Source organism: Phodopus roborovskii, unplaced genomic scaffold (assembly GCF_943737965.1).
Source record: "Phodopus roborovskii unplaced genomic scaffold, PHOROB, whole genome shotgun sequence".
Lineage (NCBI taxonomy): Eukaryota > Metazoa > Chordata > Mammalia > Rodentia > Cricetidae > Phodopus > Phodopus roborovskii.
In genome coordinates, this window is record NW_026126540.1 from 26165025 (window position 1) to 26192708 (window position 27684).

At 47.5% G+C, this 27684-nt stretch overlaps 1 protein-coding gene and 1 pseudogene across 1 annotated transcript; one reads left to right on the forward strand and one right to left on the reverse strand.

Annotated features, from left to right (window-relative positions):
- Positions 1-334: 334 nt before the first annotated feature.
- On the reverse strand, positions 335-18486 carry Cgn (cingulin). Its single transcript, XM_051198792.1, has 20 exons — positions 17588-18486; positions 16674-16774; positions 16475-16544; positions 16281-16373; positions 14925-15052; positions 13643-13775; positions 13024-13236; positions 12553-12701; positions 12171-12303; positions 9252-9461; positions 8726-8932; positions 7885-8142; positions 6455-6625; positions 5336-5497; positions 4405-4494; positions 3132-3215; positions 2927-3045; positions 2529-2637; positions 1777-1940; positions 335-1636 (listed from the first exon to the last, which is right to left on the reverse strand). The coding sequence occupies exons 1-20, from the start codon at positions 18455-18457 to the stop codon at positions 1495-1497; spliced, it is 3606 nt and encodes a 1201-aa protein (XP_051054749.1). The 5' UTR covers positions 18458-18486; the 3' UTR covers positions 335-1494.
- An 8263-nt stretch (positions 18487-26749) lies between these two features.
- Positions 26750-26881, forward strand: LOC127233145 (uncharacterized; annotated as a pseudogene).
- Positions 26882-27684: the final 803 nt, after the last annotated feature.

Genomic DNA, 27684 nt, shown 5'->3' on the forward strand with positions numbered 1-27684 from the left:
CCCACATGGCAACTCACAACTGTAAGTCAAGTTCCAGGGGGTCAGATACCTTCACACCAATGCACAAAAAATAAGGTTAAATAAATTATTTTTAAAAAAACAAACTTTAGAGTAGACCTTCAAATTATCCAGGAAAATGAAGACAGGAATTTCAATATAGACATTTTAATATTTAATTTAAAATAAACCAAGGCTGGATTGGATTAGGAGAAAATATCTGATTTATAGAATATCTTTTTTTTTCAATTCATGAAATTACATGTGATTGATGAGAACAGAACTTACTTTGGAAATAAGAGGTGAACCATCCCCATTACCTTCACCCCCCCCCCCAAGAGCTTGGCACACTCCAAATTAACTCAAAGGAGGAATAAATTCTCCATTACCCCTTCCCATCATACTGACAGTCAGCATCTAAACCCAGGCAAAGCTCTGAATCAGGGCCCACTTCCTGAGAAAAGCAGGGATCTGTTGTTTCCCATCGAGGCTGGGCACATCTGGTCAGAGAAACCACAAGGAGGCCACAGGGATCAGATGTTTGCTTTCAGAGCCTGTATAAACAGTCCTCATGGTTCCCAGGTACAACCACTTTATGGCAGCATCCAGTCACAGAGGGCAAAAAAGAAAGATGGAAGCCCTGAGCCGAAGGAACCAGTCCCCACCACCTTACCAAGACCCATGGAAGCCCGTCTCCCGGGGGCTGGTTGGCAGAGCAGCCTGTCTCTCTCCTGCCCAGTCACTAGGGAAGGAGGACAGGTGAGGGCCCCCATGAGGAAAGGCTGGTCTTTGGAGAGGTATGAATGTGCGGATTTATGAAAGGCAAGAGCAGCATCCTCATCTCAATCTGCTAAGGCACTGAGAGTAGAGCAGCAAGGCAGGGACGGTAAAGATGGGAAGGAGACAAGAGGTCTCCTGGACACAGTGACTTGCAGAAAACAAAAATATTGCAACTGAAGAGATGCTAGGGACTACTCATGGGCCCATGACTGTGCAAAAAGAAGTATCTGAAAAGTGGGTAGAGCCACGCCTGCATGCCCATTACCCATACTGTTCCCTCCCCTGCTTCAAAATGGGAGGAAAAAAGGTTGCAGGGATCCAGGGAGCAGAACATTGGGCATTTCCCTGAGCCATATGGTTAAATATTAAAGAAATAAAGCTTTACATACATGGCAACACCCATTCTTCCCTGTCCTTTGCAGCCCCCTTCCGTGTACACATGTTGACCATTAGTCCCACACTAAGGGAGATGAGGGAGAGGTGAGCACCTATAGGAAGGGCTCAGAGGGCCTACCCATTCTTCCAGTGACAAGGACAAGCCCACCCACCAGCTCATTGCTACCGTGTTTATCACCATCACTCTGACCCTTCCCAGTCCAAAGTCTGAATCAGGTCACCCATAGGAAAAGAAGACTCTGAGGCAGGCAGGACAGAGCAAAGCAGAGCAGGGCTGGCCGAGATGGGCTTCCCCATCTGTGGTCCATAGCAGAGCATGCACTAACAGGAACTGGTCTGCAGGTTGCTCTCTGTGAGCAGTGATGCAATGGATGAGGGGTCGTAGACACTGTCAAATTCCTCATCGGAGCTCAGCCCCTCTTGTTTGAGGGCCACCTCGGCAGCTGAGCGGGAAGCTTTTCGCCTGAGTCGGAGAGAGAAGGAGCAGACTGAGACCATCACCCTTCCACACAAAGACCTAAAGCTGCTCACATGGCTCACAGGGCCCACCCCCACCCCCACCTCGGGCTCAGTACAGAGCAAGGTACAGAAAGGTGGCCATACCAGGCATCCTTTTCCAAGGATTTGATCCGGGCCTGGAGCTGTTCATTGACCTCATGCTGTTCCTCCAGTTCCCTCTGTGCCTTCTTCCTCAGGCTGTCCAGACGCTCAATTTCCTCTTCAGCTTCATCCACCTGCCGCTTCAAAGTCTTCACCCTCAGGCTTAGCTAAGCAGGATAGCATACCCCCACGTTAGAAAAGTATTTACTCCTAAGGACTAGGGCCTCCTCTGCAATGATTCTGACAAGGGACAATTACCCCCATCCCCTCCCCAAAATGTTGTGACCTTGTGTAAGTCCTCCAGCCTCAGGGAATTGTTGAGAGGAGGTTAGGGAGCAGAGGAGATAGCTCAATAAATAAAGTGCTTGCCATACAGTCTCCTCACACTAGCTAACCTAACCTACTCAGCAAGTTCCAGGCCAATGAGAGACCTTGCCTCAAAATAAATAAATTAACAGATGCTGGATAGTGTCCAATGAGTAACACCCAAGGTTTTCCTCTGGCCTCTACACACACACATGCAAATATGTGCACAAGAATACACAAGCAAAACACATGGGGATTCAATGAGTTCATGTACATATAACACACAGAGAAACTAGCACACTCAATACAGATGCATGACTATTCTAGGCTCGACCTCTCAAGCTAATCTCATCCTTACACAAGCAAATTCTAAGTGTGGAAGACACTGACCTCCTCTGGCCTTGGAGAGAACAGCCCCATGGAGTGCCCATAGAGTGCCATGTCCTCACCTGGTCCTTCTGGTCGTTGACGTGCTGCCGCTCATCATCGATCTGGATAGAGAGCTCTTTAACTCTCCGTTCTAGTTTCCGATTGGTGGATTGCAGAACTGTCTTCTCTCTACGAGAGAGCAGGAAAGGAGGTCTGTGGCTGTTGCCATTTCTTTACTAAAGCTGTTGCTTTACTTAGCACTGTACCACCTCCAAGGACTTTTCTGTCATGAGCTTCACTAGTGGATGGGGAAGATCCAGAATTTCCACAACTCTGTTCTATCCAGGAGCAAGGGGAACTCCCTGAGGATGAGGCCAGATTGGCCACACGTGAGGTGGAAGATGAAGGGAGACCCAGAGAAGAAAAACCCAGAGAAAGAAAGGGAGGGAAAGAGGGATGAATGACAGGTGCATATCACCTCTCGTCAGCTTGCAGCCGCTCTTGTAACTGTTGATTCTGGGCCTCAAGCTGAGAGAAGCTGGCACTGGGTTTCTGGAAGCCTTCTGAGCTAGCCAACCGGGTCTTCAAGTCCTTGTTCTGAGAAAGATGGGAAGATCCCCTAGTTAGCACTCTAGGTGATCCTCTGTCTGGCCCCAGAATCTATCCCCAAAACTCCTTCTCACCTGTCTCTCCAAGGAGATTTTGTCACACTCCAAGTCTTGCCGAGCAGACCTCTCTTGCATAAGTTCTGTCCTCAGCTGATCCACCTATTAGGGATAGAAGAGAAGAATTAGACTTGGGGAAGACTAAAGAATGCTAAACCAGCAAAGTGAATTAACAGAAGCAGATCCCTGGAAGATAGACACTCTCTGAACCCTGAGACACCTCCCCCCCAAATTCTCAGGCAACTAAGCACTCTCACCCTGAATTACCAGCACTCCACTCTCAATGGCCTGACTAGCTATCATACACTCTTCATCCTCCTTCCTCATTATGCTGGATTGCATCCCCAAAAATCAGTTTCTTGTAAGCAGCCCTGAAAGGCCACTGCATAATCTGTGAAAGTGCAGCCCAAATTGCATCGGAGAACTAACATGTCTAAGGTACTGAGAATGCGGGACATTTGCAGTGGAAAGATGCAGGCACCAAGTGCTGGTGAGAGAAAAGGGAGGCTATGTGTGCTGCAGGTAGCAAAGCGGGAGAAAGACTACCCAAAACCAACAGAGCCAGACGATGTCACCATGAGCACTGGATGCTAGACATGGGTGTGGAGCTTACAATAAAAAGACTGCTTTGAGTCTCAGAACAGACTTTGAACTTTGGACTTCGGAACAGTACTGGAACTGGAAAACTACAGGGACTTTTGAAATTGGACCGAATGCATTTTGTATTACGATATCAATAGGAGTTTTATGGGAGGGGAAATAGTAGAATACTATAAAGTGATATTGGGAGGTGGGCATGGTGGTCCATGCCTTTAATCCCAGCACTTGGGAGGCAGCCTGTGAGTATGAGGCCAGCCTGGTCTACACAGCATGTTCCAAGGCCAGCCAGAACCACATGGAGACCGTGTCTCAAAAAAAAAAAAAAAAAAAAAAAAAAAAAAAAAAAACCAAACAAAAACAAAAAAGAGATGATTGGGTGTTAGGTTAAAAGAAGAAGTTATAGCTATTCAAATGGGAGGAATCATTTGAAAGAAGGCTCCCCAAATCCCACAACCAGCATTCTGGACTGAGACAGTCCTCACTAGGGTCAGCACAGCCTGGGCAGTTAGGACTGTACCCAGACTCCAGTTCTTGGCTTCCTTCCACCTAAGGAAACCTGACTACCCTTTCCAAAGCTGATGAGAGCCTGAAGCAGACTGCCTTGCCAGAACAGTCCAGGTTACAAAAGACAGGAGAGCAAAGCTGCCTTAGAGAGAGCCACAGTGTCACAGTGAGGGCTCAAGGGAGTCACCTGGTCCCGGCCACGGTTCACACGCTCTGTTAACAGTTCCACAGTGTTCTTTTCTTCATCTAACTCTGCTTCCAGCCTTGAGACTTTCTCCTGAGGCAGAAGGACAAAAGGTCAACTCTGTCCCAAATTCTGGGCCCTAGAACAACAAACTCAGATCAAGGCCCCCATTTCTCCCAACACATTCCAGAAACCTCAATGCTCAAAGCCACCATGGAGCCAGCGCCCTCTGCTGACCAGGAAGGCAAACCCTAGGATCCATTCCTTCTTGAACTATTTCCCTAGTGGAAAAACTGAAAGTGAAACTCAAGTTCCCCAGCAGAGGCCAGGGTGGAAATGCTCAAAGCAACATTTTCACAGTGTGGGGCAAATTTAAGCCACACAGCACCATAAGAGCATGGATTCGGGCCAACCACTTGGGTCTGAAAATCAGACCTACCACATTCTGACCCTGAACCCATAACCACTGGGAGGTTACTTATCTCTGTATCTCAGTTTTCCTTATCTGTAAAAGGGAGACTATCTACCTTACAGGGAGATTCTGAGCTCTAATGCACCGTACCCACAGTGCATTATATGCTCGTTGCTATTATTCTTACTTACAAATACAGCAAATTGAAGACTACCATTCACTCTAGCCAACTAGTGTGACATGCAGACATGCAGGTCTAAGAAGGTCAGTGCTAACACCGTCCAAATGCAAAAGATGACAGAAATCCAGACTTTTACATCTAAACATTTCTCAACATCTGCATTTAGTTCATACTTTAAAAAACATAGTAACCCAGCAAAAGCATCTATTGTGACTTCTCAAATTTTATTCTCTAGTATAGAAAAGGGCTTGAGATACACTGGCTCCTTTCCCTGCTCACGCACGTCACATGCACCAACCCAGGACCCCCTCTCTCCCCTCCCAGCTTGTCTGTGCCTTTACCTCGAGGTTCTTCAGCTGTCGAGCCTTGTCGTCCTGGGTGCGCTTCTTGTTCTCAGCCTCCTGCTCTAGCCCCTGCAGTCGCTGGGCCAGCAGCTCTTTGTCCAGCCGGGCTGTGTCCCGCTCAGCCTGGGATGTCTGCAGGGCCTGCCGCAACCTTTGCAGCTGGACCCAAAGACAACATACAACAGCTCAGCCTAGTTGAAATGTAGGGGTAGAAGGTGGGAGCAGTCTGCCCAAGGGAAGAAGTATTTCACACTGACATTCTATAGCGCCAGGCTGGAACGTCAGCTTGCTTAGAACTGCCAGGTCATGGTGACAGAAGAATACTTTTAGTTCATTTCTTTTATCGTCTTAGAACTTTCTACACAAACGGGAATTACTTGAGACTTTTACTGGGGAGCAGGCACCATTGTACCTATTTAAAGAGGTTTTAAAATGACCAATGCACCAAGCAGTAATAGAGCTCATCTTTAATTCCAGCATTCAGGAGGCAGAGGCAAGAGGATCTCAGTGAGTTCAAGGCCAGCCTGGTCTACAGAGAGTTCCAGGACAGGCTCCAAAGCTACACAGAGAAACCCTGTCTTGAAAAAACAAAATAATAATAACAAAAACCCTGCCAATACTGTCAGACATGGTAGTGCATGCCTTAAATCCTTTAGCATTTAGGAGACAGAGACAAACAGAACTCTGAGAGTTTAAGGCTAGCCATAGGGAGACCCTATCTCAAAACAAAAAGAACTATCAATCCTAGGTCCCAAATTATGATCTAGGTAATATGAAATGATGCTTAGGCATTAAGATTTTTTAAAATATTGAACAAGCATTGGTGGCACACACCTTTAATCCTGGCATTAGGGAGGCAAAGGCAGGCGGATCTCTGTGAGTTCGAGGCAGGGCTACACAGAGAAACGTGTCTTAAAAACCTTCCCAGGTGACACTAATATGCAGCAGCAGTTTGAAAGCCCCTGCTGTATAGATGATGCATCCCCTCTTCTGTCCTCATATGCCACACCAATGGTTATACCTAAGTCTGGGTCCTAGCACTCCAACCTACAGGTTCAGTAAGGAGGCAATGACTTCAAACCAAAGGACACTTCCCAGTCATTTTTAGGCTCCTACCTCATCCTGAAGCCGGCTCAGCCCCCCTGAATTCTTTTCAGCCTCGCTGGCCCAATCCTTGGCCTGGCGCTGGGCATCAGCTACTTCCCTCCTGGCCTTTTCCTTGTAATCTTCCATCTGGGACTGAAGCTGCTGCAGGGCTAGCTTAGAGTCATCCCCAATCTGCTCCAGCTAAAATGTAGAGAAAAGCATCTTTTTCAGCATGGCACCTCTGTACCAAATGTCCTGTCCCTTCTCTACCCCAGCTCCCAGAAGTCTCCCAAGAACCTCCTTACTGTCAAGAAGCCCTCTCTGGCTTTCCTGGTCTAGATCCCTAGTACAACTAGTAGTTATATTCAAATGTCTGGATGGATCATAGCTTTATTACTTATCATCTCTGATCTCATTTTCCCATCTTTAAGATGGGATAACAACAGTGCCTACACTGTTGAGTTGATATCGAGTTATGCTAATTATTTAAAGTACTTTTAACAGTGGCTGGTACTAAGTAAACCTTCACTGACCATATTTCTGAAAACATGGTGACGCAGTTAAAAGATATACCACCAAAAAAGAATTATGACAAATCCTCAACTGCTTTTTCAGAGAAAATAAAATGTTTTTTATTTTCTAGTATTGCTAGTAGTTGGCCTTGCTTTGCAAAAATAAGATTGGGAGGAAGAACCTTGTCAACAGAAGTAATTTGATTTCCTAATCTCCCTTTCTTCTTCCTTTCCCCAAAAGTTAAACCTTTACTAATGATGAGTCTTATGTTTAGGTCTTCTAGACTTTTAAAGCAAACTCCAAGAAGGAAGACCCCAGGACAAAACCACTGCCACATAAGTAGAATATCACATCTGGCTAGGCATGGTAGCACACATATAGAGTTAGTTTTAGCTACATAAGATCTGTCTCAAAAAAAAAGGGGGAGGAAGGTCTGGAGAAATGGCTGTGGTTAAGAGTACATACTGCACTTACAGAGGACCTGAGTTCAGCTTTTAGCACCCTTACTGGGCAGCCCCAAACTGCCTGTAACTCTAGCTCCAGGAGTCTTAATGTCCTCTTCTGACCTCCTTGGGTACTGTACTCATATGCACACATATAAACCACCACATGGACAGATATATAGACCTAAGTTAAAAATAATTAGGGCCAAGCGTGGTGGTACACACCCTTAATCCCAGCACTTGAGAGACAGAGGCAGGTGGAAATCTGTGGGTTCAAGGCCACCCTGGCCTACATAGTGACTTCCAGGGCAGCCGGGGTTACATAGAAAGATCCTGTCTCAAAAAACAAACCAAGACCCTGATGATGATGATAAATAATAATAAAAGCCTTTTTAAGAAAGTAAGATTTGAAGAAAATTAACGTCACACATGCTGACCCATTTCCAGGGTTGGTTTCTGCAGGACTCATACCTCTTCCTGAGGGTACACACAACCCATGTTTACCTCTTGGTTGAGTCGGTCCACAGTCTTGTTCAGTAAACGCTTCTGCTCCTCCAGCTCTGCCTTGCTCCTTCGGAGAGCTTCCCGCTGCCTCCCCTCTTCCTCTAGGGCCCGGTTCAGTGCCTGCTGTTCCTGGCCAAGGCGGGACAACTCCCGCTGGGCCTCATCCAGCCGGACCTCCAGAGCCCGCTTGGCTGCTGCCAGGCTCCCTGCCTCCTCCTGGGCAGCATTCAGAGTCTCCTCTAGCTGCTGTTTCTCTACCTGGGGAGAGGGAGAGAGGGAAGGTTGGGCTGAGAGACGGCAAAATTTAGGAGGTAGGTAGATGGGAAAGGTAGGGGAGTTATTTAATGAAAAAAGTAGTGCTGGGTGTGGTGACACATGGCTCTAACCCCAGAATTTGTGAGGAAAAAGCAAGCAGACCTCTGTGAGTTCAAGGTCAGCCTAGTCTACATGGTGAGTTCCAGGCCAGGTAGGGCTATCTTATCTAATGAGACCCTGTCTCAAAAAACAACAGAGTGGGCAGTGCAAACAGGCACAGAGGAACTAGCCAAGAAATCAAACACAGAGCAAACAAAGGGTGGGAGAGAGGAGACAAAAGTAGCCGTGCAAAGTTTGAAACCCTCACACTAAGTCACTCCAGGAAACAAACCCAAGCTTAATAGATATTGTGAGGGCAAAGTAACAGCATACACTGGTACGCTGGCAGTAAAACCCAAGGCGGCAAACAGACAAGGAGCGCAGTGCATGCTGACACACTAAAACCAATGGCTGAGTACCAAGAACGGGGGTTTAAGGTAGAAGGCTTGAGGGTAGGAGAGGCCATGAGGTGGACAGGAGAGCTTACCTCTAAGCGATGCACTTTGTCCCGAAGTCGTGCCTCCACCGCTTCCCCACCCTCCGCCAGGCCTCGGGCCTCCTTCAGCTGCTGCTCCAGACCCAGGATGCGCCTTCGGAATTCATCGTTTTCCTCCTGGGTCTCCCGAAGTGTGGTTTCCACTGTTGCCCGACGCTGCCCCAGCACCTTGGCCTCTGCCTCTGATGCCAGCTTAGCCTGCGGACAGTTGGGAGAATTGGCTCAGACCGTGGGGTACACACGCATATCCAGGAAAACGGTCACCTAAGAGCTCACCAAAAGTTCACAGGAGCCAGGCATGGAGAGGTGGCCCCAACCAGGGACTTTCTGGATAATCCTACCCCTACATAGATAAATGCAGCCCCCTCTGCCAAACCTGCAATCCGCCACACACATGAGCCTCCAACACTGCTCAGTACATACCCATCACAGGTAACTTTGAAGGCTCTCTGGCTTCTCAGCCCTCCTGACCCCTCAGCCTCCTCCTCCTCCTGAGCCCTGGGCCCACTCCCCTTGCCTTGGAAGCCTCTTCACAGTCCTGCCGCAGTTTCTGCAGGGTCTTTTGTAGCTGGAGTTTCTGCTGTTCCAGGTCTCGGCCTCGATCAGCCTCAGCCCTCAGCACAGCCAGCTGTGCCTCTAACTCTTGGTCCCGCTGTCGCCCAGCTACCTCCTGGCTTTGGCGCTCTGCCTGAAGCTCTCTAAGCTCCCCCTGGGTGCGTCTTAGCTCCTAGAAGGGAAAGAAAACAGTAGGGACAGCTGTAATGAGGTTGCAGCATGTGGAGAAAATAAGGCTCTCACACATCATGGAAAGGAATACAAATGATAAGGCCACTTTAGACAGCAAATGGGCAGATCCACAAAAAGCTGAACATAGACTAACCACAGGACAAAGCAATCCTATTCTTGGCGATATGCCCATGAAAACTGACAGTTCTCACAAAACTGCTTATAGCAAGATCAGTCACTGTACGTCAAACATAGAAGCAATCCACATGTCCTAAATTTGGAAAATGAACAAAATACAATAATTGGGCTGAAGAGAAGGCTCAGCTGTTACAAGCACTGGCTGTTCTTCCAGAGGACTTGTGTTCAATTCCCCGCATCTATGGCAGCTAACAACTGTCGTTAACTCCAAGATCTGACACCCTCACACAAACATACATGCAGGCAAAACACCAATGCACATAAAATAAAAAAAAAAAAAAAAAAAAAAAAAACAACAAAATACACTAATCAAGAACAGAACATTATTCATCCATAAAACTGGGTGAAGCCAGGCATGGTGGTGTACACCTATATTCCAACACACAGAAGGCAGGAGAATCAGGAGTTCAAGGGACCCTCAACTACATAGTAAGTTCCAGGCAAACCTGGACTACATAAGACCCTATCTCTAAAACCTAATACACATAGAAAGAAAAAGATGAAGGCACTTGCTACCGCACAGTTGAGTCTTGAAAAAAGTACTTCAGATAAAAAAAGTCAGAAATGAAAACCCACATGTTATAGAATTACAATGACATGAAATGTTCAGGTCATGCAAATCTGGAGAGAAAAAGTTGTCAGGGCATGGAGAGAATGGCCACTAAGGAGCATGGGGGGCTCTGAGGGAGGATTAAAATATTCTGTAACTGGATAATGGTGATGGCTTTGCAATATGAATATACTAAACACCACTAAAACTGTCTATTTTAAAAGGAGAAAATTTGGGCCAAGTGTGGTGGTGCATTTATCCCAGCACGAGGAAACAGAGGCAGGCAGATCACTGTGAGTTCAAGGCCAGACTAGTCTACATAGTATGACTTGGTCTCAAACAACCAAAAATGGAGGAATTTTATAGGTACATAAAATATAACACTATTAGAAACCACATGGAAGAAGAATAGATGAACACAAAACTAAAACAAGACTGGCAGTCTAAAAAAACCCACCAAAACACAAAAATGTACAATAATAAATACTAATGCATCTTAAAATTTTTAAAGGGCATTTAAATTACTTATTAAGCACTTTTGAAATTTAGAAATAGCTAGTAAGGCTGCAGAGCCCCAGGCTTGCAGTGACTGTAATGGAGACACACTCACACACTCACTACAAAGAAGAGAAAACAGAGTCTGCTGGTTGGACTGCATTTGACTTGGTTAGGCTGCTTCCTTAATCTATATCTTGTTTAAATGCTTGATAAAACACACCTCCTATTTGAGACATAATAATAAATGAAATCATGTGGAGGGCTGTCAAGTGGGCCATGTCAGCTAATATACCAATAGGTTTCAGACTCTCCTAGGTATTTGTAACGTCACAATCATACAACATAATTTTATGTCATCTAAAAATAATTAGCTGTTTTCTTTTTTTGTTTGTTTCTATTTTGTTTTGTTTTGGAGAGGGAGTTCTTTCTGAGGGAGAGATTTGAGACAAGTTCTCCCTATTGGCTATCCTGAGACTCACTATGTATAATAGGCTAGCCTCAAGCTCACAGAAAGTCACCTGCCTCTGCCTCTCAATTGGTAAAATTAAAGACATGCTTTGCCATACTCAATCTATTAACTGCATTCTTTTGTGTGTGTGTGTGGGGGGGGGTTCTCTGTGTAGCCCTGGCTGTCCTAGAACTCCCTCTAGAACTCAGGCTGGCTTCTAACTCAGATCCACCTGCCTCTGCCTCCCTTCCAAGTGCTGGGATTAAAGGTGTGCACCACCACCACCTGGCCTATTAGCTGTATTCTTATCTTTCATAAATTACAAGTATGAAACTTGTGTTTATTTCAATTTTTATGACTTTCTCATGACTTATAAACATCATCCATGCATGATGAAGAAAGGATTGACTTAAAAAAAAAAAAAAAGATCAAAGAAAGAATCTTGGAGTGTTGTGTCACCACCCTGCCACAAGACAGTGACTTTAACCCTGCCACAAGACAGTGACTTGGGATATTGGAGAGATGCTCATCAAACACTGGGCCCCCTTAAGTACCATGTCCAGACTCTTTTCCAAACCGCCTTCAGATTACAATTTGGTTTCAAAAGTAGGTCAGCCAGCCAAGTTGATCCCAGCACTCGAATCCAGGAATTATATTTCTCAATGTAAATGAATAAACAGGCATTCTTACAAAACATTTGCTTCATCACGTAGCTAATGAGCTTCTCTCTGACGGAGCTATTTTTCCAGTGCTAACCAAATTAAGGTTCTGAGCCTGCAAAACTGACCCTAAAGTTTTACAAATCCACATATATTTAGCTATCTCTGATGTCTTCTAGGAGGTAAGTAGCAGCTTCAGCAGCTTCCACCTATAACCAACAAGGACACCATCCTGCAGAGCTGGGAAGCCAAAACTGGAAACAACACTCCTGGAGACAGCCCACTAGCCCAGGCAGAGGTGCATCAGTGAGGCAGGGGTCACCCCGACCTGCAGTCTGTGCCCCAAGTGCCAAGTACCTTTTTGAGCTCTTCAACCTGGTGAGTGTCTCTTGCACTGGCTCGAGCCTGCTCTAAGTCCCTCTGTAAAATCTCCATCTTCTCCCCAAGTTCCTCTTCCATCTCTTCCTTCTCCATTCGTAGCTGCAGAAGTCTGAGTCCAGCCAAGTTATAAGCAAAGGATAAAAGATCAAGGTCAGAGTTCCCATATAGGGCAGATTCAAACGACAAAAGGAACAGCTCTCTAGAGGCCATTCCCACAGACACTCAGAATTCCACACAGAATTAGTGGACCTGGAGAACAGCAGCTTCGGAAAGCGTGTGTGAGAGCATCATGTGAGAGAAAGGCAATGGGGTACAAGAGTCAGGTTAAAAGCCCCTGCAAAAGGCAGGAGGGTCTTACTCCTGCTTGGTGGCTCTCAGCTCCTCCTTGTTTTTCTGGAACATGTTCTGCCAATGCCCTGTCTCCTCTGAGGTCTCCTCTAGCTCCTTTTGCAGCTCCCGTACCAGGGAAGACATCTTCTGCCTCTCGGCTTCCACAGCAGCATGGTCCTAAGGAAGGAGGAAAATGGGCACCAGGAGGTCTAGAGGGCAAAGTTCACTTTAAGGCAGAGAGGAAGCTGAGTCCCAGAGAGTACCATACAGCCACACACTGACACCCTAGGATGATACTAGGAAGCCCCCTCCATTATTTCCCCATGGAGTCAGACCACATATTCTTGCGGTTAACTTCTAGCCTGGAACTCCTCTCTCTGCTCTGGTAGGTTTCCTAACCAAGGTTCCCACTACATCTCACATGAGAAGCCCAAAAATACACTAAAAAGGCAGCCCCATTCCCTGGCAGTGCCGTCCTCTCCCAGTTCTTGTCACATGCCTGGGTCGCATCTTGCATGCTCCTGCGAAGCTGCTCCGTGTCTCTCTGGTATTGCAGCCGGACATGTTCCACTTCCTGGTCATGGGAGGCCACCTCCTCTTTCAGGGCCCCCTTCAGGGCTGTCAGCTCTCGTTCCCTCAGCCTCAGCTGCTCCTCTATTCGTTGTTTTCCCTCTAAGACCTCTTCCAGAAGTTCCCGGGTTTCTAACAAATCCTGGAGAAAGGGAAGGTGGAGGCTTGGAAGTAACCATATTAGGACTTACTCTGTATATTTAAAAACTCACCCATCTAGCCAAAAATACTTATTGAGAGCTTGGCAGGGTGGCATATGCTCCTAACCCCAGTAACTAGAAGGCTAAGGCAGAAGAATCACAAATTGTGAGGTCAGAATGGACAAGCCAGTGAAGTCCCATATCCAAAAAGAAAATATATTTAAACTTGGTACTAGTACGGTATTAGGTGCTTTTTGCCCTCTGAACTGCCTGGGCATGTCTGCCTGGGAGCACACTGAAGAGTACTGGTGAAACCTGCCTGATCTCCATACTTCAAGGAAACTGTGGAAGAGCAGGCCTGGGGATGCTACATGGAACCGAGGCTAGAATATACAACCCTTTTCCTACCTTCAGGAGAACCTCCTTTGCAGGCTCAGGACTCTGGCCCTGTTTCAGCTTGACCTGTAGCTCCTTCACCTGGGTCTCCAGCCCATGTCGTAACCCTTCTTCCTGGCCCAGGAGGTGTTTCATGTTCTGAAGCCTAACAATAGACAGCATCACTGGGTACTATGTGAGGCAGTACAGGCTTATATACATTGATTCATTTAAATTTCCTCTGAACTTCTATTTCTTGCATTTGGTTTTGCTGTGCTAGGGATAGAAGGGCCTTGCCAAATTGGGCAAGCATTTCACCAATAAACTATGCCCTGCTCCTACTTAAATCTTTTCTTCCCCTTTATTACATTTTTAATTGTTTACTGTGTGTATATGTATGAGGGAGACACTTGTGTGGCAGTTAAAGAACAACCTGCAGGAGTCATTTCTCTCTTTCCAACTTGTGTATCCCAGGGACTTGCATGTCCCAGGTCCTCAGGCTCTGTGGTTAAGTACCTTTACCAGCTGAGCCATCTCCAGGCCTCTGCTCAAATCTCTTTTCTTTCTGTTTTCTTTTGTTACTTTCAAGACAGGGTTTCTCTGTGTCGCCCTGGCTGTCCTGACACTCACTCTGTAGACCAGGCTGGCCTTAACTCACAGAGATCTGCCTGCCTCTGCCTGAGTGCTGGGATCAAAGGTGAGCACCCACCACCACTGCCTGGCTCCCTTCAAATGCTTTCTTTTTTTGTTTGTTTGGTTGGTTAGTTGGTTTTCCGAGATAGTGTTTCTCTGTGTAGCTTTGGAGCCCCTGTCCACATCTTAAATGAGCATTTATACCCAACTCTTTGATGAACTATCCTGCAGTATTCACCACCTTCTCAAGTGTTATAATTTACTCACACACTCTACTTGTTTACTCTCTGTTCTGTCTCTGGGAGCTAAGATTCTGGAGAGGAGGGGCCTACCTGCCATGTCTCACTGATGTACCTCAGCAGCCCATATCAGGGCCTGTCACATAAACAACATCAGTCACAGGCAGTAGACATCTGCTAAACCAGTAAGCAAATCCTCACAATAATCCCATAAGATGGCAGACACTGTTAGGGCCATTTTACAACCCTCCAGACAGGCAGCCCATCTTCAGACCATGCACTATCACCATTACCATAGAAAAGGAAAGAAAACAGTCCCAGCCCCTTCAGCATCTCAAGATTCCCCTCTGACCCCTTCAAACCTGGGATGATTGGCCTCCAGGTCCAGCCCAGGTCCCTGAAGCCAACCCATGTGGCCCATGTGCTCCATCATCCAAACTCACTCCTTGGCGCTCTGCTGGACCTCCCCCTTCCTCCTCTCCAGCAGCTCCTGCAGTCGGCTGCACTCTTCAGCCTTCTCCTCCAGCTGCCTCTCTAGCCCAATCCTGGTTGGCTCTAGCTTCTGCCGCTTCTAGAAAAGAAATGGAGAACAGGAAAAGCTTGTAGACAGAGCCAGAATAACTCCAAATGGTAGCACATCCCTGTGATCCTGACACTTGGGAGGCAGAAGCAGGAGGATCACCATGAATTCCAGGCCGTTTGGGCTACAAAGTGAAATCTTGTGTCAAACAAAACAAAACAAAACAAAAACCCTTCCAAACCTACTTAGGTCTCCTAAGTGTTTTCTAGTAATAGCAGCCATGAGTCAGAATTGCTCAGAGAAGATGATCCCTATTCTCAGTCCTCAGACACTGAGAAAGGCTTGTTTTAGGCTGTTATGCTTTGTAGGAATCTATTTTGTAACAAATAAATAAAGAGCATATTATTATCTTCACTTAGTGTTAAGGAAACAGGATTTGGATACTTAAAGAACTAAGATCAGTTACTCAGTCAGCAATTACCAGAATCAAGGTTGGAACCCATTAAGTTTGATTCCACATAATTATTAACCTGTTCTGATTCCTCCTTAACAAGGGGATTGCAAACCAACACGAGCTGAACTCCATCTATGTACAGGGCAATACTGTGAAAGGAGGAAGAAGGATTCATAAGGGCCTGGAGCTGTGGGTGCTGCTAGACAGGAGAGTGCCTGCCTGCCTAGCATACAAACACCTGGGGCTCCATCCCCAGCAAGGCACAAACTGGGCATGGTGATAGACATCTGTAATCCCAAATTTAGGAGGTAGGGGCAAGAGGATTAGATGTTCAGGGCCATTTTTGGCTAACATAGTGAGTTCAGGGCCAGTCCTTTTGAGACCCTGCCCTTCCAACCCCAAAAAGAAAAGTAAAAATAAAAAAGTGTCCATAAGTTTTGAGGAAGAATGGATGCACTGTTTCATCCTTTCTCTGCAACTTACTACCACAAGCAATTCCCTTAACCTCTCTGATCTTCTGGATCTCTCATCAGAAAAGATCCTGCAGCAAATTTTGCACAGCCACTGTAATGATTATGTACTACCCAGGGAAATACCCAGAGAAACTCAAAGGCCTTGCTGGGACTAGGACACTGACTTCCTGTCTCACACATACAGACAGCATTGACTCAGAAGAGGCAGCCCAGATGGGCATGGTGGCTCATGCCTCTGAGCCCAGCAGAAACAGCCAGGGATACTCGTACTCAGTAAGCCAGCTTAGCTCATCCCCAGGGCACTCATCTTCCCTGGGCCCTTCACCTCTCCCATGCCTCTAACCTGCCTTACCTTCACCTCTTCATCCAGTTTTTTCTGAAGCTCCTCCACTTTTCGGCTAAGCTCACCCTGCCCTGCCAGGGCCTTAGAAGCAGGAGAAACCATCTGCCAGAGGTGTGGGGAGACAAGGGGGTAGAAGTGAGTCCACATCCAGGTCCCTGGGGGCCCTCAAGTCCCTAGTCCTAACCCCAAAGGAGGTCACTCACCCCCACAGGCTGCATCTGCTCCAACACCAAACTAACTTTCCTCCTCACAGCCACTTCACTTTCTGAGCTTCTGAAAGACAGAAGGACAGAAGCACGGGTGAACGGAGGGGAGGAGAGAAGAGGGAAGAGATGGGAAGGAAAGGCAGAGGGGCCACAAAGGAAGTGTAAACTTCCACTACTGGGTGGGGGCCCCACTCACCCCTCCCTTAGGATGCCATAGATGGTGGCTTTCACATGGTCCACACTGCCTGGTGGTGTTGCCTCCCGCTGGTCTCGGAGAAGGTCTGGTGTTGATTTGAACTGGAGGAAAAATGAAGAAGAAAAAGAAAGGAAAGGAAGAAGAGAGGATGCCAGAGTACATATGTGATTCAAATGGAACACAGGTGTCAGTGGAGAGATGAAGCCTCTCAGCATAACTAACAACACTGCTCAGGACAGACCCCTGCGTGACAGACAGACATAACTAACAACACTGCTCAGGACGGACAGACCCCTGCGTGACAGACAGACATAACTAACAACACTGCTCAGGACGGACAGACCCCTGCGTGACAGATAGACATAACTAACAACACTGCTCAGGACGGACAGACCCCTGCGTGACAGACAGACATAACTAACAACACTGCTCAGGACGGACAGACCTCTGCGTGACAGACAGACATAACTAACAACACTGCTCAGGACGGACAGACCTCTGCATAATAACCAGCTGTGAGCTCTATGGCTAACACCGACAGATATACTGGAATTTATAAATGCACACAGAGTTCCAGAACACACTTAAGTTTTGTCTCCCCACCGAAGTCACGTCCCTGAGTAAAAAAGGAGACAGCATGGACTTCAAGCAAGACTATTAGGGGAGCTTCCCATACCCTCCAAGCTTGCATTAGGAAAGGTGCTAGACCTAGGGAATTAGCATTTGCTGATAACTGAAGAATGGCTAACTTCTCCATGCTCGTTTCCATTTTCCTTAGAAGTTTATGTCTGTGTTAAGTGGTTAAGACTGAGAACAAAAAGCAGACTCTCTGCCCTGTGTTAGCCGAATTAACAAAGGATTCCGTGAGCTGACACAAAGCTGGGGGTTGGCAGTGGGGAGGGATGACTTCTGACCTGCACCATGGTGGGATCCTGTGCTTTCTCCCGTGGTTCCTCAAAACTCTGAAGGACCCAGTCTTGAGTCTGACGGGAACGGCTAAAGCTGCTGAGAGGGCTCTGGCTCTTGGGTGGCTGCTTTGAACTGTTCACGTGGTTGTCATACTTTGTACCAGGGGTCCAGTGGTTGGGGAACTGGCGTTCCCGATCCTCGCGGCTATTCTGGGTATCCCGGGTATCCCGTGAGAGCCGGCTGTCCAGACTCTGGCTCCGCTTGCGCTGTTCATGAGGAAGAGTCCGCGTACGGCGGCCAGTCCGGCCCCGGGCCTGGCCCCCGACTTGATTATCAAACTTGTTGATAAGTGAGTCCACTGAAGACAAGGGGGCTGTGTCAATGGTGTTAACCGGGGGAGTCTTTTGAGGAGCTAGCTCCAACAAGCTGGCGCTCCTATTGCTAGGACCCACAGAAGCAAGCCCTGTCAAAGAGGCTTGTGACTGGGAACGGAGCAATCTCCCATTCCAGTGGTCCCTGGGCTCCTCATCAGATGTGCTGCCCTGAGAAGGGGCAGGTAACCCCTTGACTTGAGAGTAGGGGTTCTCAGGGAGCTCTGAATCAGAGCTCAGTGCTCCTGGGGACCCCCGGTTGTTGGCCCCCTTGATTTGGACCCCAAAGGAGTCACTCCCTTTCTCTCCACTGTTAAGCACCACAAAAGGCTGTCCGGCAATGCCCTGCACGCGCACCGCGACCCCATAGGTACTGGCTCTTGCATCCTTAGCAGGGCGTCTTGCACCACGACGAAGGGTGCCCATCTCAGTAGTACCCTCCTGCTCTGTGATAAAGCGAATTTGAACTCCATGGTCTACAGGGCCCCGAGGGTCAGCCATCATGCGTGCCTGCTCCACATGTAGGAGGGGTCCTAGAAGATGAAGAAAACAGTTTTAGCTAAGGAGCCTGAAGTAGACACCCAGCTATAAAGATGGTGACTGCCTTGTCGGTTCCTTCTATAGAAAATGGTTCTAGTATTTTATCTGAGCAACAGAAATGCAGTATATGGGAGTCTACCCCCAGTTTATGACTTCTTAGTCTGGGAGCTGGACCTGAGAATTTGAATTCCTCAGCAACTTCTCTCTGGTGATGTTGATACTCCTGGTCCTGAAAAGGCTAGGCAGGTAGTTCGTTAGTAGAGCCTTACCTAGTTTAAGGCAAGGTCCTTCCAACATAGAAGGAAAAAAAAAATCAAAGTAAAACAGATACTTTGAGGCCCCCAGACCCAAAATAATTCATTTCCTTTGATCCAATCCTGGGGATTGTGGCTTATCAGGACTTTGAGCACATCTACTGATTTTCACATAAAACACAGCCAAGGGTCTCTCCCATGTAAACCCTGCCTATCTGATTCCTCCACTCCCTTGAAAAAAGAAGCCTCCTATAGCAGAGTTTATTAAAATATATAGATCACAAAATGTGGCATCCATCTCTGGGAAGACACTTAAACTTATTCTGATAACAGCAGCCATGTCTCTGGAGTGAAGGTACTGAGGGCTGGCACACAGAAGAGTTTTACTCTCGCTATGTAGCTTTCTGTCCCTTCTGAGCTTGATACTGTGTAGACGCACTGCCTATTTGAGAAAGGACTTTGATCCAGGTTGTGACTCAGTGGTACAGCACTTGTCTACCATGTGAGATCTGGAATTAGTCCTCAGCACCAGGAGAGAAAAAGAAAGAGGGAGGAGAGGGGACTTAAACATGATTTTTTTTTTTTTTGAGATAGTTTCTTATGTGACCCAAGGCTGGCCTCACACCCCTAACATAAGCAGCTGAAAATGAATTCCGATCCATCCATTTGCACTTCTTGAGGACTGGCATTACAAAGCCACTGGTCCTGGTTGTATGCAGTGCTGTGATGGAGCTCAGGACTCTACCAACAGAGCTTCAGCTTCCTTTAAACAGGTTTTTAGTGTGCCAGTCCAAGGACCCAGAAAAGGCAGGCCTCGGGAAGAAGAGGCAGGCCAGGGGACAGAGCCAGGGCTACCCACAGCCCTACTTCCTGATCCACAATGCCAAAGCTTAGAGTCGGTAAATGGAATGTTTTCCAGGTGTACTCTGGCTCCTGGAACTTGGGAGGCTTTGTTCCAAGCAAATTAAAGGACAACCAATGCATCTTCCTCATGCCTTCTGCTGGTCTCTACTGGAGCTGGAGGGAAGAACCTCAGGTGTGCCAGACAGAAAAACAATCATGTCCAATTCAAACTCTCTGTGGGGCTCTGGGCCAAGGAAACTTGGCAAAGTCTCTCTCAGAGATAGTAGAAGCTCTAGGAAGCCAGGGCAGCTGAAGGGAGGGGATGAGCAGGAGGGGCAGAATCTAGGCGGGGAACGGTTTGGGGGAGAAATGGACACTGAAGGCATTCTTGGCATGCCCAGACCTTCCCAACTGGAGAAAAGGAATGGGGAGGGGAGACCCTTTATTGAGAATGATTTACTTTGGGGGTCCTGAGACTGTAAGAGCAATGCACCTCCTCCATGACACAGCCCACACAAGCTTCTAACACAGAATTTTTAAGTTTTTGAGGGCAGAACAGAGAGGATCTGCCCTCAAGAAACAGGGCAGCAGGGCAGTGGCTCTCAACCTGTGGGTCGAGATCCTTTTGGAGACCTTTTACAACAGTCTAAGACCATCAGAAAATATGGATATCTACATTATGACTCACAAGAGTAGCAAAATTACAGTTAAAAGTAGCAATGAAAATGCCTTTATGGTTAGGGTCGCCATAACATGAGGAACTGTATTAAAGGGCCGCAGCATTAAGAAGGTTGAAAATGGGCTGGAGAAATGGCTCAGCAGTTAAGAGCACTGACTGCTCTTGCGGAGTTCCAGAGTTCAATTCCCAGCCACAATTTGATGGCTCACAGCCACCTATAATGAGATCTGGTTACCTCTTTTGACCTGCAGGCAAACATGTAGGCAGAACACTATATACATAATAAATCTTTTTTTTAAAAAAAAGTTGAGAATCACTGTGCTAGAGTCAGCACTTGTGAGGCTGAGGCAGGAGGATTGCCATGAGTTCAAGATAAGCTTCAGTTGCATAGTGAGACTTTGCCTCACTAAAAATACATAATAAACAAACTGTTCACCTCTTTCTTTCTCCACATGCAATAATTTTATAACATGGTTGTTGTTTGTTTTTTGAGACAGGGTCTATGTACCTACCCCAGGCTGGTCCTGAACTCACTAAGTAGCTGAAGATTGTTACTGAGGAAATTGAAGTTCCTTCTTTGGGGTATCAGTTTCATTAATACAAGAATTTATAAATGGACTCAGAAGGAAGCTTTAAAACAATTTTATTAGAGTTTGAGAGAAAAAAATAACAGGGCAGACAAAATGTCAATCTCAGCAGTAGCCAGGAGGAGGAAAATGGAAAGAAGTTGGCAGAAGTAGGAAAACAGGAAGCCATGCCTTTAAGAAAGCGGCAGTTTTAGTAACAGAAGTCAGCACCTAACCACTTACACGGCAGATGAGCAGCTGCATGGCAGAAGGGGTTTTAGAGGAAAAGAGAAAGCCCAGTGTGATGGGCAAGTATGCCCAAGCTCTGGTAGATAGCTAAAAGAGAAAGAAATAGAAGATGCAAAGTCGTGCTTGTCCACTGGGAAAAGCAGATAATTTCTTGCAGAGCTCCCATCATTTACATATGCTCCCAGCAGGTTTACCTCAGTTTACCTACGTACATTTATTTACTGGAAGAAATAGTTCCTGTTTCCTCCGCTAAACAATAAGCTCCTCCAGGGCAAAGACCAAGACTCTCAGCTTTCCTCTGCCTGGAGCACGGAGAATGTAAATACTCTTTGAAGGCTGTATCCTGAACCAAGGCAGACTCTCCCAGCAACAGAAAGATATGCCCATGGATGTCTCACAGCATTCTTTGTGCTTTAGTAATGGCCGCCTTCCTGGTCTGGACTCTCTGCCCCACAGTCCTGATCTTACAATCAGGTGTACCTAAACTGCCAGCTCTCAGAAGTCACATGATTTATTCATGATGAAGATCTGCCCTGTCAGTATATCTGCAGATCTTCTAGATCAGGTCAAGGAGTTCCAAGTAGGCACAGCAAAGTGCCCAGTCCCTTGGCCCAGAGTGCCAGACAACACAGGGGTGCCATCCTGTGTCCCCCTAGTTCCACAGACACTCCACCCTCAATCGCTATCAGTTCCAGGACACATGGGTCAGGGGCCAGGACTGAGTGATCTTTAGGGTGGGTCAGAAAACAGAGCTCTAAATGATTCAACACGGAACACCCGAAACCTACCCGCCTTCAGTTACAGAGGACAGTGGGGTGGGGCCAAGGGAGCAGGGCAGCTCCAAGGCCTTGCATAAGTCCTGGGCAGGTAAACAATGATCTGGACCAACAACATGAAGTCCAGGGCCTGTGCTCTCACCAGATGCCTGAACCTCCTTTCCCTCCCCTGGCACATACCCAGGGCATTTCTCACCAACTGTACTCAGGGAAAAGACCAGGAAAGGAGTTAATTCAGCGCCATCTGCCTGCCTCTGCCATTCCTGCCTGTACAGGGGAAGGGGGAAGGCACAGTACACCTGTACCAGACAGCCACTTCTCCCTGAGTTACTCATTAGCCTGCCCTGCCCCAATTCCATCACCTCTGGCCCAGCCATAGCATCTGGCATCCAACTAGGAGTGACAGGGTCCCTGGACTTCTGGCAGGAAGTGGGGGTGGGGTGGTTTCGGGTGTGTGGAGGAAGGGCTGATGAGGATGCTGAATAACTGGAGCGTTCGGTTAGAACTAAACGAACCCTGATTAGAACCACCTCAGTGGGGGCAAACAAGCAAATAAATGGTCAAATTGAAAAAGGGAACCTTGGTGACCTTCCAAGAAGGCTCCTTGTAGGCCCAAACAGAACCACCCCACCACCACCCAAGGGGACTCCAGACTAGGTCCACTAAAAAGCAGAAACCTGAGAGCCAAGCTAGAGCTGCTTGGCCAGTGGGGGTAAAAAAACACAATGAAGAACTGGGCCCTTGCAAACTGGCTGGACTGGTTTGAGCAGCAAAGGGAAGGGAGGGCCTGGGAGGCTACACTGGAAGCTTGCAAAGCAGATCAGAGAGGTTCCCCACCAAAGGCAGAGGGACGAGACCAAGAGTAGAAACTCTGTCTAGCCTACACGCTAAGGCTCTGGAGGAGGAGACAAAAGGTGAGGAGGGAGGAGGCAGGAGTTACAGGTGCACAAAGAACTTGGTGACAGGCCAGTATGTGACAGGAAGACTTTGTTTCCCTCCACCACTCCCTCTCAAGTTCCCAAAGTTGCATTCCTGATCTTACACTTACCTTCCCTCAACTCCCGGCACTTGGTTCTCTCCTCTGTGGCACAAAGAGAAGCAGCCCTACCCCCTCTCCTCCCACAAGAGTCATGGCAGGCATGCCCGCCTGGGAACCACAAGAAGCCAGAATCCTCTTATATTCAGGCAAATCTCTCAATGGGCAAGCCCCTAGAGCCAGACTCATACTCTCAAATATCCAGGATGAAAGAAAGAAAAGATGCCCTGGAACACGTACGCAGCTTGTCCACAAGCATAGCGGTTGCTAATTATTTCCCAATTACAGCAACTGTCTTCAGACAGAGCATCAAAGGGACCAAGGTAAGGTTGACTCTGTTCCACTGCTGCCTAAGGCAAGGAAATCCACCTCAGAAGTTGTCCGGGGCCGAGCATACACCTCTCACGTGGCCTGGGGATTTGGAGACGTAATTCCCCTAGTCTTTCGGTCTCCTGGGGGAGTTCTGCCTATGATTTTGCACCACTAGTGCCCAGTCAGCGATCACAGGTCACGAATCAGCGATGCCTGCTAGGATTTCAGGGAATCGAGATGATTCTGTGAGGCGTCAAAGAAATTAGCTGCACTCCCAAATCCCACAATCCCAGTGTCCTACAATCTAGAGCTAAAGGAAAAAATACATACATACATACATACATACATATATATTTGCTGGTAGGAAAGGTTTGGTTGACATCAGCCCCAGGAAAGAAGTCAATTTCTAGGTGGGTGTGGTGACACATGCCTGTAATCCCAGCATTGCAAAGCTGGAGGCAGACAGTTCAAGGTCAGCCTCAGCTGTACAGCAAGTTCAAGGCCGGCATGCACTACATTAAACCCAGTATCAATCCATGCTCCACACCCCCGAAAAAGCAAACATTTTAAGCCATTTTGGGGGTTCATAGATTAAGGTTCTTGATGCCCCTCTCTTAGAGAACATACACAGTTCTTCTAGAGGAAGAAGGAAAAATTCTCCCTGGCATGAAAAGAAAGAAAGGTAGAAACAGTCTTAGATAATATCACAACTAGCAAAGAGATGGGGATTGCCCTCATATTCTGACCTGACTGTCGCACTGGTAACCGCTTTCACCTGTGGGCAAATGGTCAGAGAACGACCCCACATTTCGGAGCACTTCTAAAGCCAAAAGGAGGGTGTCAGAGACCAGCATGGACTAACGGGAGGGGAGTCAACCCCCCCCCCACCCCTGTCAACCAGCACCTGCTGATATCCCCACTTCAGTCTCTGAACCTACGGCGGCACTTCCTTTTGCTCCAAAACGACCAACACTCCCCCGCCCCCACGCTGGTCTCCAAGAGAAATTCTGCCCCAAGGGCTGGCGCCTGACCTCCAGAGATCGTAGCGCTGAAACGCAGGCATGCCCTGGGAATAACCTTACCGTCAGGTGCCCCACACCTGGCACCTTACCAGTCACTTGCTTCTGGCACCGTGGAGTAGGGGCCAGCTCTTAGTTCTGCCACCGCACTTTGGCCGCCCCTCCTCCTAAACTCAGCACCTGTGCCCAGGAGGAGGGCTTCTGCAGCCTCCACCCCGCTCCTCAGGCATACTCCTGAGGGCCCACCCACCTCCCAGGTGTCCTCGCTCCGGCAGGCTCACTCACCCGGGTCCGGCTCGAGGCTCTCGGGCTCGCACACCCTGCAGGAGCTCGCGCTCCGTCAGCCCGCGCTGCACGCGCGGCTGCAGCCCAGCCCCTCCGAACACTGTGCTCCCTCCTCTGCCCCCGCCCACCAACCTGTAACTCCCCAGGAGCTCCGCCCCCATTGGCCGTCACCTACCGCCCCGCCTCACCCCTACTTTTATTGGTCGGCTTCCCGCAAGGGGCGGGGTAGCCACCGCGGGAACCCAGAACTGGGGTCCCCAGCCCCGTCGGCGGGAGGGGCGGCGGGGTCACGTGGGCTGGCGGGGCGCCAAGGGGCCTGAGAGGCCATTTTGGGGGGCATCGGGGCTCTGCGGGCCGGGGTATCTTAGCGCCAGAGCATCCCTTGGGCTCTGTGGGAAGCGCATCCTGGGTGCTCTTCTCTACGCAAATCCCGGTCCACAGCCCTTTCTGCCGTTCATCTCCCTCCGCATAAGCCAGAATACCGTTCTGTCACTTTCTGCGGAAAATTTCTTGGTAGTCTCCCGACGTCAGCGCGTCCTGCATCTCTGCTCGCCTCTTCGGCAAACCGAACAAGAACCCCATTCGTGAATTCTCATCCCCGGGCTCCTGGCCTCCATAATCACTTTGCAGCTGTTTTCTTTGTACTATTTCTCATCTAATTTACATCATTCTAAAAATCATTTTCATTGTTTTGTTTCCCTATGATAAGCGCCGCCAGAGCCGGGATCTTTTGTTCGCTTCATCTCAAACGTCTGTAACAGAAGCCAGCACATATTTGGCTCTTAATAAATATGTGTAGAATGAATGAATGACTTGGGAACCGAGTGCTGTAAATGTACATGCATCAGAATGACCTTCGTTTTAAGCAGAAAGGGTCTCAATCACAGATAGTAAATCCACCTTTTTTTGAAAGCCTGTCAATAAGCAGGGCTTTTGGTCCCATTACACCAAAAGAATCTGGGGTACTTTGCCCGCAAACTGAGGCAATTAACATTAAAGCCTCGTGTTAACCGCTGACGTACATTAAAAGAAGATTGGCTTAGCTTACCTTGCTGGGTTCTAAATAGTTCTCTCCTTTATTTGTTCAGTACATATTTATTACAATATGTTTAGGTTTGAAGAGGAATCTTCGATACAGCCAGCATTCCCGTGGCATTCGCTGGAGCTTATTTCCTCCCCCTCCCCCACCCCTCAGAAGCTGGGCGTGGACCCTGGAGGGGAAAGTCCACGTACCTGTTCTGTAGCTGGGTTGCTAGGTCTCCGCATTCCAGAAGAAGCTTTCTATGAATGATAGAGCCCTAAGGAGGAACGGCGAGAGAAGGTGCGGTTTGGGCGACCTTCTGCAGAGATGGTGTCCCTCCTGGATCAGGTTACTTCCAGACCAAAGGGTGGTTTGGAAAAGAGATCTTAAAAATAAATAGGTAGGTAGGTAAATAGGTAGGTGGGTGGGTAGGTAGGTAAGTAGGTAGATAGATAGATAGATAGACAAACAGAATGGGTTAATTGGCCCAGTTACTGGAAAAATGAAGGTAAATTAACTCTCTAGGTAACCCCTTAAACTATACTAAGTGTATTTGTAGTAAACAGAAGTAGGGTAGTTACCTAGCACTAAAACACAGGGAGGAAAAGGGGGTTCTGAGTCACTCACCATCAACCTTTGCTCCTTGGGGGAAGCACTCAGAAAGACATTACCATCAGCCTCAGGTCCAAGAAAAGAGAGAGAGAGAGAGAGAGAGACAGAGGGGGAGAGAGAGAGAGAGAGAGAGAGAGAGAGAGAGAGAGAGAGAGAGAGAGAGAGAGAGAGAGAGATTTTCCCCCAGAATTCAAAAGAGAAGTAGTAATTATCTTGGTGTACATCTTTAATCCTAGCAGAGGCAGGTGGATCTCTAAGTTTGAGACTAGCCTGGAACATAGTGGAGGGGGGTATCTCGAAGAGACTCTAAGAGGGCCCAAACCCTTTGGACTTAAATAAAGGGAGGTGAAAGCCCCTTTCCTGGAAGAATGGGGCTGAAAGATCAGAGTTGAAGAATTGAGTCAGATAACTTTAGAGACCACACGGCTGGACCTGCCACAGAAAAGATTCTCTCCCAGGCTGACGTTTTGGAGCTGTTGGAATTATTGGCAAGTTTATAAAAGGAGTATGAGGGACGCCAGTCGGAAGGCACATATGGTTTGCTTATGGGAAAGTCTCCTTTCAATCCTAATAAGGTGAAACCTAATCTGAACCTTTAGAAAATAAGACTATACTTCCAGGGATCATTTCCACAGTTCATTTCTAGAGAAATTTCTCTAAATGTGCAGAAAAGGAAAAGAAACAGGTATGTTAATGGGGTGGTGGTTCAGAAGAGGGCTTGCCTAGCATGTCCTGAAGAGAGAAGTGTTTACCTATCATGCCCATGACTCTAGACTCAACTAGTTGGAAGGTGTCATGGAAGAGCACTTGCCTAGACAACAAATAAGTGAAGAAGAAAGGATGAATGCGAGTAAGAAAATGTACAATGGTCAGGAGCAGAAAAACTTGTTTACTGAGGGGGCCAGAAGGAGAGAAAGCCTATAGAGTGAGCAAAGGAAGAGGAAAATAGTGGGAAGATAAAAGATGTAAAATATCAAGATTAGCCTGATGGTGGTGGCACATGCCTTTAATCCCAGCACTTGGGAGGCAGAGGCAGGCAGAGCTCTGAATTTGAGGTCAGCATGGTCTACAGAGCAAGTTCCAGGACAGCCAGGGTTATACACAGAGAAACTTTATCTTGAGAAAAAATAAATAAATAAGGAATCCACATCTTTTCATTTTCTGTTTGTTTTCATTTAAATGGACTTGGTTATATAAAATAAATTTTAAAAAAAGTAAATAAATAAATAAATAAATAAACTGAGCAGTTTATATGTAGCCCAGGCTGGCCCTCTCAGTCCTCCAACCCCAGCCTCAGAGTGTGAGATTACAAGAATAAACCAAGACACCCCACTTACTGAGAGCTTTTGAGCAAGTCATTGAGCTGGCAGAAAACTAATCTAGGTCTATATGACAGATACAATGGCAAAGCTTGATGGAGGTGGCCTGCCTTGTACAGTAGAGCAGTGCAAAGAAAGGGGGCTGTTAATCCCCAAGATGGGAGGAGTAAAACCACTGAATCACCTTGGCCAAATTAATTAAAGCAAACAATTAATTAAA

Excerpts from the sequence above, each read along its gene's own strand:
- Cgn (XM_051198792.1), bottom strand. The coding sequence starts at position 18,457 with ATGATGGCTGACCCTCGGGGCCCTGTAGACCATGGAGTTCAAATTCGC. Across the intron at positions 16,374-16,474 it reads AGCAGATGCAGCCTGTGGGG|ATGGTTTCTCCTGCTTCTAA; the intron begins GTGAGTGACCTC and ends CACCTCTGGCAG. Across the intron at positions 12,702-13,023 it reads GCATGCAAGATGCGACCCAG|GACCATGCTGCTGTGGAAGC; the intron begins GCATGTGACAAG and ends CTCCTTCCTTAG.